This window comes from Anolis sagrei, chromosome 2 (genome assembly GCF_037176765.1).
Source record: "Anolis sagrei isolate rAnoSag1 chromosome 2, rAnoSag1.mat, whole genome shotgun sequence".
NCBI classification, from domain to species: domain Eukaryota; kingdom Metazoa; phylum Chordata; class Lepidosauria; order Squamata; family Dactyloidae; genus Anolis; species Anolis sagrei.
In genome coordinates this window covers 287,618,814-287,634,469 of record NC_090022.1, presented here as the reverse complement: position 1 = coordinate 287,634,469, position 15,656 = coordinate 287,618,814, and the positions used below count along the sequence as shown (strand labels likewise).

The 15,656-nt window shown below is 40.5% G+C and overlaps 1 protein-coding gene across 5 annotated transcripts in view; it reads right to left on the bottom strand.

Moving 5' to 3' along the window:
* The window catches only part of MYO5B (myosin VB), a 372,261-nt gene that overhangs the window by 79,791 nt on the left and 276,814 nt on the right, over positions 1 to 15,656 (bottom strand). For all 5 annotated transcript variants that reach the window (XM_067464658.1, XM_067464659.1, XM_067464656.1 and 2 more), the window contains 2 exons: positions 3,613 to 3,727; positions 128 to 339 (listed from right to left, as the gene is read on the bottom strand). In XM_067464658.1, the coding sequence (XP_067320759.1) occupies positions 128 to 339; positions 3,613 to 3,727 (327 nt within the window). The remainder of the gene's footprint in view (positions 1 to 127; positions 340 to 3,612; positions 3,728 to 15,656) is intronic.

Genomic DNA, 15,656 nt, shown 5'->3' with positions numbered 1-15,656 from the left:
AATCTTGATCCCAAGTTAGAATATCTAAAGGGCTTGGTTTTCAGAATTATGAGCATCTCAAAACAAAGCTATGCCATGATGGACTTAGCGGCCAGTTATCTTGGGGAAACACACACATTATACTTACCTACGTGCCAGGTACCCTCGGCCGTGTCTCTGGATTCTTATTGCTGACTCTCTCATCTTCCTGTAAATCATTCTCTGAAACCAGCCACGCATTGTCTTTTGTATCATGATGGTAGCAGCACGGAACTTATCTGCCCGTAGTTTCTCCAAGTATGCCACCTGCCCAGCACGGAAGAATATCTTGGTACGCCCAAACTGGAACTTGTCTGGATCCTTTTTTTAAAAAAAAAAAAGAAAATACAACTGGTTTAAGAAAACAAATTCTTATTTTTTTACCATCAGGTCTTAAGGTTCTCTAAGACATAGATCTAATGGTTTCAGCAGACCTTTGAGAGATGATAGCTTGACGGAAAGGGAAGCTTTACTATGGGCTATAGTATTTTAGTTTTTTTAATGGTCAGGCTTTAACTATTTAATTTTATTGCTTTTATAATCATACAGTATGGTATCCGCATCCATATGAGATACATCCCCTAACTTACCAAGGAAACAGGAACAGTGGATCCAGCGAGCCCTACCGAAATGAACAACTTCCACTGGAAATTATCAGTGTCACCTTGGAGAAGCTAGAGATATATCTTATTTGAAGATTTGCCAAGTCCTCCAGTGGGACTCTATGACAGGTCTACACAACTTGGCAGTTGTAAAGGGTTAATATTAAACTAATTACAGGCCACTCTTTTTTTCCCTCGCTCCCTTCCCAGCTTCCTGACCAGAAAGGTAGGCAGTAGAAAAGCCAACCAGTGAAGGTGAAGTCCATGCTCAGAATTCTGTTGGCTACAGGAAAGCCGTTTGTTGGCCGCATTCCACCTGTGAGCGGTATGTTGTTCTGGCCTGCTCTATGGCAACCATAGAATTTTCTGCAAAATCTAGAAAATTCTTAAAGGGACATATTTTGTCAAATGAGGAAAGACGAAACTGGGGATGTTTATCCCACTGGTTGGGGAGTTATTTTTTTTAAAGAGTCTCTATGAGGTGAATTTTAAAGTTGTACCGATTTTAACCTTTGTAAATTACCCTGGGCACCACACTGGGGAAAAAAGGATGATCATCAACACTGAAGATGGTAGTTCATGCACTGGTAACCTCAAGATTGGACTTCTGCAACGCACTCTACATTGGGCTACCCTTGTACCAAGTTCGAAGAGTCCAGCTGGTTCAAAATACAACAGCCAGATTGCTTACAAGAACATCTAGGAGTGAGCCTATTACACTTAGCCTAAAGTCACCCCACTAGCTGCCAATTAGTTTCTGGGCAAAGTACAAGGCGATGGCTTTGACCTTTAAAGTCCGACATGGTTTGGGTCCAGGTTAGCTAAAGGATCACCTTCTCCCATATTATCCACTACAAATACTTAGATCTTTTTTTTTGGGGGGGGGAGGGGGGGACTACTCCAACCAGCCAGAAGTCAATTGGCCACCGTCACCCAGAGGACCTTTTTATCGGCCACCTGAAGACTGTGGAACAACCTGATTGAAGAGCTCCAACAGCCAGATCAGGTATCAGAATTTTAAAATTACCTAAAATCCTGTCTCTTCCACCAGGCCTACCCAGTCAGTTGAAAGCATGAACTTTATGTTTTGGTCTCTGTGCTGTGTGATTAATGTGTATTTTACAGAAATGCTTTGATATGTATAGTTTATGGAATTGCATTTCAATATGTGTGTTTGTAGAATTTAAATAGTATATGTGTGTTTTTGACTGTGTTGTGACCTTCCTTGAGCCATGGGGAGAGGACGGGTAAGAAATAAAATTATTATTATTAACCCTGTCTACTCAGAAATCACAAAAGGAGTGGTGGAGTCCTTGGAAATTCCTGGTGAAAGATCAAGATGGAGCTGCCACTTCATGCATGATTATTTAATGTAAACATAATAGGAAAAATAAATCTCTGTGCACACCATGTACACAATTCAAATACACATGTCAGAAAAATAAGACTGAGTGCATTCAAACCATCTATGGCTATGCATACACTTTATGGTATTTTCCTGCATGCCTTCCTTATGTATAGCTGCAATCCAACATCAATTCAATATAGTATAAATATCTGAATGAGAAGATGTTATGTCAGTACTAGTCAAAGCCCATGAAAACAGCAACACTGATTGGGTGCCATTGTGCAATGTGAAATGCAAATACATAATGCTAAAAATGTGAAACCACAATGTATACTATGCAGCCACAACACACATTCTTGTGATATAGCAAATAATTTGCCCAGCATATATAGCACAATTTGTACATGTGCATTTAACAGAATGCCAGCCTATATGTAGCAATCCTCCACTCATAAACCATGCTTAGAAAAATTACTTCTCTGTACTAAGACTCCAAGAATCCCTCAAGAAATACTATCAAAACACTCCCATCCAGCCTTTGCTCAAAATACATCCAGACAAGGAGACTCCATTATACTCCCAGGCAGTGTAGTTTATTGATGAACTTCATGAAGATTCCCAATATTTAGGTGGAATCTCTTTTCCTGCAGTTTGACTTTGGATCAGCAGAAAACAAGCTGAGTTCTCCTCAATATATCTTTTAAAGTATTTAAATACAGTAGAGTCTCGCTTATCTAACCACCACTTATTCAACATTCTATATTATCCAACGCATTCCAGGGTGGGAGAAAGAAAGAACTCTTTGTCTGTTTTGGTGCTAAATTAATAAATACAGTAATTACCACATAACGTTACCATGTATTGAACTGTTTTTTCTATTGATTTGTTGTAAAATACGATGGTTCGGTGCTTAGTTTGTAAAATCATAATGTAATCATAATGTAATTTGACATTTAATAGGCTTTTCCTTGATTGCTCCTTATTATCCAACATTTTTGCTTATCCAATGTTCTGCCGGCCCATTTATGTTGGATAAGTCAGACTCCATTGTAGCTATCATGTCTCCTTTCAACTTCCTCTACTCCAATGAAAACATCCCCAGCTACGTAAGCTGTTCCACACAGGACTTGGCTTCCAGACATTTGACCATTTTGGTCACCATTCTCTGGACACGTTCCATCTTGAATTATGGGGCCCAGAACTAGACACGGTGAAGTCTAATTAAAGAAGAATAGGCCATGACTTCCCTCGATCTCAACTCTATACTCTATACCCTATTCTTGCAGCCTAGAATTGCATTCGCTTTTTAAATCTTCCACATCACTGTTGACCCATGTTCAGCTTGAGGTCTATTACGACCCCTTTCATATATACTGTGCCACTTTGTGCATTTCATTTTTTTCTGCCTATGTGCAGTACTTTACGTTTCAGTAACAGTCACAGTCATTAACACTCATGACCATGCCCATCTTTCTTTCTGTAAAGTAATCAAGAAGCTCCCAAGTCTAACAAGTTATACCAATGCCTGGACAACTTCGATGTGACTAAGTAGCAAGATAGAGACAAAGTTCCCTTGGACTCAAGAGTGTCAAGGCTTCATGCAGGTAGGACCAGGGTACCTTCTAATCCTCAATGAATACTCACCTTAATTAGGCTTTCAAGCAGTGTTTTACAGGCCACCTTTTTGTCTTCCTTTTTCGAGACATCCCGTTTTTTCATAAGAACTCGATACCTGTTCATAAAGTCATGGTAGGTCCACCTGAAAAGAAAACATGAAAAGATTTATATGACTTATATAAACAGAGAGCAGCCAGAAAAAGCTAGATCAAGAAAGACCTCAGATGAAAACCACTGCAGGGTACAGGAATCTATAGCTTTTCTTTAAAGTACGCATTGAAATTGGAGCAGCTAACTTGTAAAGAAACAGCAGATCCATAATTATGAATTCAGAATATATTTTCCCAGCAGTTAACAAGAGTCTCACACTAGTTCCTCTTTCACTTGCAACAAAAAATAGTGGGTGCGGTGACGTTAGCTAATTGTAAAGGTTATACTCCAATTGTACAGGGCTGCCACCAATTTGCAAAGTCTGCACGCACCAGTTGTACAATTGTGCTAATTGCGAAGGTGCTGCAATTACAACAACAGACAGGGTATAGGGCTTTTAACTTTAAAGAACCCACCCACTGTCACCAACTGTACTGTCTGCTCTTAAATTCTGCCACCAATTATTCAGGTGTGGATGATTATATAAATAACTGCCACCAACGTGAGGTATTGCCGATGAGAACTGGCTCCCCAGACGCAGATAAATGGAGATGACACGGTCTTCAAACAAAAGTTAATAAGTTTATTTTGTACAAAGCGTATGGTTGCAGGCTGTTGGTTAACTTGGAATAACTTAGAGAACTTTGAATGCAACTTGGTTTGTAATACAGTTCACACTTCTGGATGATACAACTTGTAATTGACTTTTACTGTGGTGAAGCACTTTCATACACAATGGTTCCTGAGGTGAATAGCCTTCTTATTTGATCCTTTCTTGATCAAATCCTAGATCCCTAGTTCTTTCCTAACTAGTGATCTAAACAAGCTTCCCTTAGTCTTCTCTGACTAATGAACTAATTAGGTTTCCCCCTTCAGCCTTCCTAGACTGAAGAAACCTCTGGCTATTCACACACTGCTTCTCCACTCTACTCTCTCAACTGCTCACTCCGACTCCAAACCCCCAAGTGAACTGCTTCATTTCAAAACGCAAAAAAACATTCTCTTGCTAGGCTCCGCCCACTTCTCCTTCTCCTGCCTGGTCTCCTTGGCAACCTCCTGTGGATACAACCAGTTAGCTCTAGCTTTCAGCTACTGTTACCAAAACAAATATATTCTAACAGTTAAACATATACACAGTATCAATAACTTCTGTACAGTGGGCTTCCTGCATTAGCAAATAACACATTTAAATTTTCAACCTTTGCACATCTTGCCCAATCCAGTATTTGGTCACACAGTAGAAGCCCTGAGAGCTGAGTCTCCATTGTTAAAAAAACCCTAAATTTCTCAATGATGAGCCAACAAAACAGCATTGAATTCACTTAACAATTTGCATTTCATAAACAAAACAAAAAAAAACCCCTGAGTATTTCTCTTAGCAAGACAGAAACCAGAGGTATGCACCCAATCAACTAAGACTTTATACAGATGGAGAAAGACAAAACAATTGACTAAGAGATCAGCTATGACCGAGTGTTGGCATACAGGTTCGAAATCAAAACTTTTTAAAAGGTGCAACATCAACCTTAAGAATTTTTTCCAGATACCAGAAAAAATAAAAAGTACCTATAAGCATATTTAGAAGCCCTATTCAAGTACACAGACAAAGAGATGGACTTAAAGGTTTGGAAAGAGAGGGGCTAAACATATAATAATAAAACTTTATTTATAGTTTGCTCTATCTCCCTGGAGAGACTCAAAGACTCACGTAACCTATGACTTGACTTAGTTTTAGACCTTTACTTATTTATTTATTTATTGTATTTGTATACCGTCTTTCTCAGCCTTTAATCGGTGACTCAAGGCAGTTTCCAACAAATCAGTACACATAAAATCATAATACCCATTAAGACATTAAAACAGTATAAAACACAACAAGAGCAATAAAAACAGCATCATTAGCATCTCCTTATTATCAGCATTGTCCAGCTCCATTGTCAAGTCATTCGATTTCCTATAATTATCTACTCTGCGTTTGTAAATGCTTGCTCAAACAACCATGTTTTAACTAGCCTCCAAAATGTTAAGAGGGAGGGAGCCAATCTGATCTCCCTAGGGAGGGTGTTCCATAGCCAAGGGGCCACCATTAAGAAGGCCCTGTTTCTCGTCCAAGCCAGCCGTACTTGAGATGAAGGTGGGAGCAAGAGCAGGGCCTCCCCAGACGATCTTAAAGTCCTCGATGGTTTGTAAGGGGAGATGTGTTCAGACAGATAAGTTGAGCCAGAACCGTTCAAGACATTATAGGCCAAAGCCAGCAATTTGAATTGGGCCCAGTAGCAAACCGGCAGCCAGTGGAGCTGACGCAACAAGGGGGTTGTATGCTCCCTGAGAGCCGCTCCTGTTAGCAACCTGGCTGCCATTCGTTGGACTATTTGAAGTTTCCAGACTGTCTTCAAACGCAACCCCACGCAGAGTGTGTTGCAGTAGTCTATACGGGATGTAACCAGAGCGTGGACTACTGTGGCCAAGTCAGACTTTCCAAGGAATGGGCATAGCTGGTGCACAAGTTTTAACTGTGCAAATGCTCCCCTGGTAACCGGCGAAAGCTGGGGTTCCAGGCTCAGCGATGAGTCCAGGATCACACCCAAGCTGCGAACCTGCATCTTCAGAGGGAGTGTAACCCCATCCAACACAGGCTGTAACCCTATGCCCTGTTTGGCATAGGGTTATATAGGAGTACCTCTGTCTTATCTGGATTCAATTTCAATTTGTTCGCCCTCATCCAGAATGTCACACCGGTCAAGCACAGGTTCAAGACCTGAACAGCCTTAGTAGAAGGTGGGAAGGAGTGACAGAGTTGGACGTCATCCGCGTACAGATGAAACCGCACCCCGAAACTCCAGATGATCTCCCCTAGCGGCTTCATGTAGATGTTAAACAACATGGGGAACAGTATTGAATCCTGAGGAACCCCACAAGACAACAGTTGTGAACAGGTCCCCCAATAACACTATCTGAATGTGGCCTTCCAGAAAGGACCGGAGCCACTGCAGAACAATGCCTCCCAGAAGCATACCGTGGTCAACAGTATCGAAGGCCGCTGAGAGGTTCAGCAGAACCAACAGGGATACACTCCCTCTATCTAACTCCCGGCATAGATCATCAACTAAGGCGACCAAGGCTGTCTCGGTTCCATGTCCCGGTTCCATGTCCAGTTAATCTGTGTCTTCCAAGAATACCTGGAGTTGTGAGGCAACCACACATTCCAGGACTTTGCTCAACAAGGGGAGATTGGAAATAGGCCGATAGTTGACAAATTGAGTGGAGTCCAGTGATGGTTTCTTCAACAGTGGTTTTATTACTCTGGATACATGGTTCTTTAGGATCCCCCAATGCCCTCTAGGCATTTTGCCTTGTTTTTAGGCCTACCTGAACCAGGAAACGCCTTTTCTAACAATAGGAAGTGAGCATAAATCCCTTCCTATTACCTTTTATGTTCAATACTAAATTCACCAAAAACGTACTACAAAAATGGCCCTGTTGAATGCATACAAGCTATTGTCTAAATTTTGCACATCCCTGACCTCTACTATCCCATCCCCTGTAACAATTTGTGTATATCAGCTATCAGATTCTGCTAGAATCCATCTAGGATGCCAGGCTCTACTTTGATCAAACACTCATCAGCAAGGTTTGCACCTGTCTGCACCTCTTGGCTTGAGTACAGAAATCCCCCAATGCTAGTGCTGGGGTTCTGGAAATTGCTGCCCAAAAATAGAATGCATCCTCTGGATCTATTAAATCCAAAGTTAGCAGCCCTAATGCGAACTGCGGTCCTTCTAATGGTGAAATTAAGGTTCTTGGGTTTGTGGGGTTTTTTTTTCTGATACAATATAGCTGAGCAGTTCTTTCAAGCTACATACATGTGCCCAGGTGGGGGAAAGTAGATTGCCAATTTATACAACCATTAAACACAGAATGCAAACAAATGGTGTGGAATGCACTAAACCTAATGCAACCGCTGTGAATTTTCCAGCTCCCACGTGCGTAAATCAGGACAATCTCTCTTCCTAATCATTCTCCTGTTGGGAGAAGGTAGGACTTTTGAAAGAGATGTTTTGTGAAGACAAATCTTCATTGCTCCTGCAGCTTTTGTTTAAACCCTTGGTTTCTGATTAAATCTTTACATTGAATCTTTGGGTTCAGAGTTGGGGGCAGCGCTTTGCCACCAGCAGGCTGTGCCGAAGCTTTCACTCAAAGAACTTGAAACTATATTTTACTGCATGGAAGAGGCATCTCCTGCCATCCCGTTTAGATTTAGGACCCAGAGTGGATTCTGAAATTGGCTCACTGTCTGCCAAGTTTCGGCCCAGTGCAAATTAAAACTCCTGAGTTATGGACCCCTCAAAACGAGCCTTTTAAATAGAACTGCTAGGAGATTCTGAGGCTGCCAATTGCTGCCATAATTAAATACATGCAAGTGTAAAAAAAATACCTTTAAAAACCTTAAAACCTCGCAGGGTTGCTAGGAGTTGGAAGAGAAATGCCTTTTGCCTACAGCCTTCTGCATTACCTGGAACTCACACTCCACCAAATACCAAACAAAATTAATCATGGTATTCTCTTTTTGGGAAAGTATACTCCCCAGACTTTATTCCTTCTTCCCTTAAACGCTGTAGCAGAAAACGAACTTGGCAAGGACAGGCCAGCAATCTTCCATAACATTGGCTACTGTGTTTTGCTCCTTCTTTCCAGCAAACTTTGTGTACTTCCTGGAGGTCCTTCTTATTCTTCAGATTTTGACTCTTGAACCAATATACTATGTGGGTTAAATTTCATCTGAACTCTGCAGTTAATCACATATGATGGGCCACATACACAGCAGAAGTGTGGCTACTAGTTTCTTCTGAGGCTTAAGCTAACTTTTCATGCAGTTGTGAGGGTCCCCATAATTAAATCTGCACAACTGCCCAGCACAATTCAAGGTGCTGGTTTTAACCTATAAAACCCTATACGGTTCCGGCCCAGTGTATCTGTCCGAACGGATCTCCCTCTACGTCCCACCCCGGAGCCTAAGATCTTCTGGGGAGGTCCTGCTCTCGACCCCGCCTCTATCACAGGTGAGATTGGCGGGGACGAGGAGCAGGGCCTTCTCGGTGGTGGCCCCCCGCCTGTGGAATTCACTCCCCGGGGAAATCAGATCTGCAACGTCGCTCCTTTCTTTCAGGAAAAAACTAAAAATATGGATCTGGGACCAGGCATTTGGACAAGTGGGCAAATAAAGAAAGAACTTCATTGATGGCTAGGAAATGACTAACAGATTGGACATGTGGAACTCTGGAAACGAAACGCTGATTATAAGAATGACTTTTATATGATGTTTTTATATGATGTTTTATATAATGTCTTATGTACCGGTTGTTGATGTTTTAATTGTGATAATCGTTTTAATTTTGTATATTTTTGTATATTATGTGTAATTTTGTATAGACATCGAATTCTGCCTTTTTTTTTGGTAAGCCGCCCTGAGTCCCCCTCCGGGGGTTGAGAAGGGCGGGGTAAAAGTACCAGAAATAAAATAAAAAAATAAAGAAACTGTAGCACCATTAAAAGCTATTTTCCACACTATACCGCTACATTAAAACAGGTCCTATAGTCAGGAGTTTGGGAGTATTTTCTATCTTTCATTCTTAAAGTGTATTATGATGATGGTGGTGGTGGTGGTGGTAATAATAACAGGGCAGATCACAGTACACATACATGGCAAACATTCAATGCTGTTTTGGATCGACAATACAGAGACAGACAGACAGAACAGAAAGGAGGCATGTTGTGTCGAAGTCCAGTTTGTTGGCACTTTGGAAGGTTGTGCTCGAATCCAGCCACAAGGGGGTACTGTCACTCCATCCTCTATGACAAAGAGCCATCAGGATTTCCTCCTTCCTTTTGGTTGCTGGGCATTTTCTGAACTTTTACTTTATGGTGTCGTAAAATACCTCCCCCGCTTGTTTTAGCGGTACCTAATTTCTCTAATTACACCTCAAGCTGTTTTCAAACTGCTTAGATCAATGGTAAGCTGGGCTGATAGTTGGCAGCTCACGCCGACCCTGGGCTTCGAACTGGCATCTTTTCGGTTGGCAGATTTTATAATTGCTGGTGTTAAAGCCCCAGCCCCAGCTGATGTTGTTTATTTATACCCTGCCATTTCTCTCCACCAGGAGATTTTACCAGGGTACCATATTTGAAAGCAGAAAAGGGGATACATTTACCAACCAAGTTCTTCAAACCACACATCACTAAGATGATTCTAATTTCAAGCACACCTAATATATAAGCTGTGATAATTGCCTAAATATATTTAAATATGACGAAGATTTTTTTCTTTTTCTGCCTTTCTTTCTCCCTTCCCCACTTATTCTGGCAGCTTTCTCACTTGGTCTACAAAAGTGCCCCATATCACTCCAATGTGATTAGAGGTTACTTTTCCTTTCCCAGTCTGACGCTCTTCTCTACTCCCTTCCCAGTGTCTTTCTCTCTTTTTGAAAGTTGCTGCCATAGCTCTTCGTGGAGTTGGGTGAGATGGGATTGAGGAGTCAGTACTGGCCACCAGGAGGCAAAACAGTTTGGAGGATATTTTAAAGATCTGCCCCAACAGAAATTTTAGCTCTCAAAATGAGGTCAGAAGGAATCAAAACATATGGTAACCCTGTTTTTGTACTAAGAACCTAATTATATGTGATCAAAATAATCTGTCTAGTAAGCCAATTGGTAAATTTTGCACGTTAAACACTCACTGAAAAAGAAAGAAAAGAAGCTACAGGAATGTACTGGAACTGAAGACTTAGGAACAGAATCAGGTGGTCTTGGGGGTATTTAGAGAACAAGGGAGATTAGATGGCAACTATTCTATGATTGGCATGACACACAGCAAATTCTGTTCATTATAGCTATTTTGCAGAAATAGAGCCAGACTGAAAACCTGACAATGACTGAATAGAAGTAAGAGCATTATAATTGGCAGAAACAGTCAGGCCTTGAAACTACAGAGGGTCCTGGGGTTTGGTTTCATGATCTTCTGTAGTTAGCGAAGGCCATGGATGCTCAAGTCCCATTGTATACAATGCTTAGTACAAGAGCGTCCCTCATATAAAATGGCACAATTAAGGGTCTGTTTTTTAAAAAATTGTTTGAACATTTTTCAAACTGAGAATCATTGAATCCATGATTGCAAAATCCATGTACAGTAGAGTCTTGCTTATTCAACGTGAACAGGCCAGCAGAATGTTGGATAAGCGAAAACACTGGATAATGAGGAATTAAGGGAAAGCCTATTAAACGCCAAATTACATTATGATTTTACAAATTAAACACCAAAACATTATGTTTTACAACAGATCAACAGAAGAAGCAGTTCAATACACAGTAACATTATGTAGTAATTATTGTATTTACGAATTTAGCACCAAAACATCACAATGTATTGAAACAGCTGTGGATCCGGGTGGGTGGCAGACTGCGTTGGATAATACAGAATGTTGGGTGAGCGAAGGTTGGATAAGCAAGACTCTACTGTATATGGAGGGTCGACTGTACATTATTTCAACTAAATAGGCTTTAACCTATCTGAAGGAGGAGATACCCAGAGGAATTTCTACAATAGATTTTTAGAATGTAACCACATGTGATTGGGAGTTATAGCAAGCCAAAATCAAAGTCAAAATGAAAAAGAGAAGGATCAATGCTTACTAAGATGGACTTTACCCACAGCTTAGTACTGGTGATGAATGGATAACAAAAAGTGGAGCTTTGCTCTTTGCCAACTTACAAGATGTGTTTCACAAAGCTGACTACAATTATTGTAAGTTTAATTACTTCGTCACACAACCAATGGAGTCGATTTATACAAGGGTATACATACATATATGGCACTAGGAAGAACAACATAGGACAGGATAGGGCTACTACATGCATATTCTTCTTGTTGGTTTTTTAGTTGAACTCACTTCAGAGAAGACATCTGCTTTGAGCAGTGCAATGGACATTCATAAAGAGTTCAATTTCAAAACGAATGTAATGATTTCAGCCATCAACAATTAATTTGCACCTGCCTCTACTGCCCCATCCTGTGCTATATTTCTTGCTTACACTGACGTTGTGGATTGGCTGCTGCAACCTGCTTTAAGTGTGAAGCCAGAGAACGTTTCTGCAGTAAAGCTGGCATAAAACACAGTGAGGGATTTACAAAACTCAAGGGTCTTAAATAAACCCCTTTTTCCAAGGTGATAAATAAAGCTTGATGATAGCTACATTAATTTATGGAGCCTGTGTTCCTAGAAGGGATCGGGAGGCAGCTGACGGCACATTATGAGAAATCATTCTGCGGAGAGGGGTGCCAGTGGAAAACATTTAAATTATGTATGTGCAATGTCTGTAAAAGTTTAGCAGCTGTGATTTTTACCTCGAACTGGTACAAGGCTGTAGTGTTCGACAGACAGCTTGGATAAGCGAAAGAGGCATGAGTGAGAAGTCTGGAACATTCAAGTGACAACCCAAAGTGCTCCTGGCTAGATGGGGTTATATATATTGGCTGAGGTGAACATGGAACTGATGAGGACAAGTGAGCCACCAAAGGTGAATACCTTTGAATACCTACGATAGACTTAAAGAAGTATTGAGAAATGTTTTATATATTCTCATGGACCATGAAGTAGTACTCTTATCATACTCTTCAGTTACTATTTGCAAAGTTTCTTACACATATAATATAAAATAATAAAACTTTATATTCCACCCTATCTCCCCGAGGGGACGGATGCATTTTTTTTAAAGTTGGCAATAAAAAAATGGTTAAAATTAGTAAGACTCAAAATTAATAAGAACATCAGTCCTGGCCTTGTCTTATTCAACTGTTAAGTATGCCTGCCCTTTGGGCACAAGTCTGTCCACACGAAGCAGGTGAACATAGCTGTTGGGGTTCAGCCTGCGTGTGAACCTGAACCTGATACTCTGATTGTATTTCCTGATGCTACTGAACGTGTATTTTTCCCTGATGGTAATGAAAATGTTGATTCTGAGGTCAGTGGCTTGGAAAGTGAAACTGTTTCAGAGCCAAGCGGTGATAGCTCTCCAAAGGAGCTAACACCTGGCTTCCTTAATGAGGATAGAAAAGGACAGATTTGGAAAAACAGGAGTGAATCACATCATCTGTGAAGGTCAAGCAGATTAAGGGAAAAGGAAACACAAGCTTCAAAGCCTGGAGGCGTGTCACAAAATAGTTTCTTCAGTTTTAAGTGCCTCTCGCCGGGTTGTCTCGTTAGATCAGGCATCGTTTAGACTGAGGCAATACCTTGGCAGATTTCCCTGTTTCCCGTGGTCTACATCCCAAGAGGTTTCTAGTTCCAAGTACGGTTAGTGGATTGCTAACAGGTTCCAGGTTTTTACAGTGTTGCTTTTGGATGTTCATGGATATTCCTGACTGCTGAATTTTACTGTGGCTTTTTGACTTTGCATTTTCCTCTATTTTGTAACCATTTTTCATCAATAAAAAGAGATTGTTTTTTCCCACAGTCAAGTGTGGTGGATTGTTATCTTATGGTCTCGTTTCCTGCTCTGGGTTGCAACAATAGCACTGAACAAAATATGCAGAATAATCACAGGATGTCTTAAACCTACACCTGGTGATAAACTCTACAAGCTAGCTGGCACTGTCCCCTCCCCCCCGATATACGGAGGGAAGTTGCTGCTGTGAGAGAAATAAGGTTGAACACTGAAAGCCACCCACTGCATGGCTATCAGCCTCCTCCTAGTAGACTCAAATCAAGGAAAAGATTCATGGGAGCCACCACTCCTCTAAATGTTCCTTCAGCAACAGCAAGAGTATCCCTCTGGGCAGCTAAACCAGGAAATCATAAATGGATGGCCCCCCACAAGGGTCTGCTTCCAGGGGCAAACCAAGAATGGGCAACTTGGAAATCCCTAACAGACTCAGAAGTGGAGTGGGCAGATCAAGACAGCGTGGCTAAATGGCACTACCTAGAAGAATCCTCCACCTTGTGAAACTGTGAAGAGAAAAAACTCCACATCTGTATGCTTGCCCACAATGCCCTGCCTCATGCACAGAGGAAGAATTGTTTAAAGCTACAGACAATATGGTCGCTGTTGCCTGTTTTTGGTTTAAAAAAATTAATCGCTTGTGTTCCCCAATTTTTTTATCAGTTTTATACTTATTATGCAATTCTTTTGACACAAAATAAATGAATACAAAAATCTTTTTCCCTAAAAGATTTATCTGAAAGTACACCTCAATTCAATGTAAAATTCTTCACCAAGAAAAACTGAATTCCATAACCTGCATGACTATTCAAATAACAGCATGCCTTTTGCAAAGACTGTTATTCTATCAAGATATTATTGCATGAAACCACAGTCTCATCCACTTATATTCAAAATCTAACTCGGCTCTCCCTTCAGTTTCTGAGATCTTAACAGATATTGACCAAACATTTTTAAACACGTCTTCCAAGGTATAAAGACAGGCACTTGCTTTTGAAAATAAAAAAGAATTTGGGAAGCAGATGTCTGCAAACAATACTGTATTGTGAATTTTCTCCTTCAACTCTATGGAATTGCTTACAGCTTGAAAAGATACAAAAGCAAAGGATGACAAGACACAACTTGAATGAGTTATGTCTTCTTTAAGGGAACTTATTCTATAGTGAATGAGATGCAAAGTTGCATCTTCTTAGAATATGTTTTGCATGTAAAGGCATGATCATATTTGGAGGTGCAGATCCTATATGTATATACACACATAAGACTTGCCTACACTAAAACTTAATGTCTTGGTAACTGCTGGATATATTCCCAAAGGGAAGATAGTCAAAACACGTTGGATATTAGCTATTAGATTAAAGTTGGACCTTGTGGGACTGTGTGTTTTGCATATTTTATGAAGCTGGTTTTTAGATAGATATTTATTCTTCCTTCCTTCCTTAGTTCTGCTCAAACTGTTACTGTCTACATCTATGGGGATTCTAATTTACTCGGATGCCAACTCCCTAACTTACACATACGAACACAACAAGCCATGGCTTCTCATGTGTAAAGAAAAGTGACTGCGTGAAACACAGCTTGGAAAAGTTACTTTTTTGAATAGAACCTTGTTAGCTAAGTGTTTCCAGGAATTACACAACGTCTGTGTTTTGTTTGAATATAAAAATACAGAAGCTGTTTTTAAGAGGTAAAATAAAATGGCATGTACCAATAGGAGGCATATTGTGATGGCTGCTACATGCAGGACTGTATGCTTAAACAGCAGAACCAATTACAGAAGTGAGTGGAGTCAGGTCAGTATGTAACATCTGCTGTGAAAATTGCTTAGCGTTTAATAAACTGGATTATTTCAGAAATGTATGGTTAAAAAAATAGAGATGTGTAACATTGGTAGTGTCAATTTTGCAGTTTCCTGTGCTCACCGAAAAGGAACCCTGAGCTGTGTAATGTGCTCTATGCAGCTTGCAAAGATGTGATCAGACATTACCGTAAAATTGAATGTATATCTGTGTAAATAAAGATAAAGTGCCGCTTTCTATGAAAGCTGAATTAAGGAGTACAGTGTTTTTACCACTTTGTGCTTTTCAAGTAGAACTTGAAAGGTCAAAGCAGCTGAGATAAGGAAGATGATTTATCTCAATTTCTATCCAGTCATTTCTGGGAAAAGCTCAGATCCTAAGAAAGTTATTTATTTATTTAGGGCATTTATATCCCATCCTATCTCAATCTCCGCAGAGGGACTCAGGGCGGCTAACAACCGGCACAGCACAGTGCCCATAACAAGAAAAAGCATAAATATACATATTATAATACAAACAATATAAAAACAATGAAACAGAAAACAGATGCACCAAGGGTTGGACATAACACTATAGTAGAGCCACAACTAGAGTCTAGCGGAGTGGTTCTCAACCTGTGGTCATTCAAAA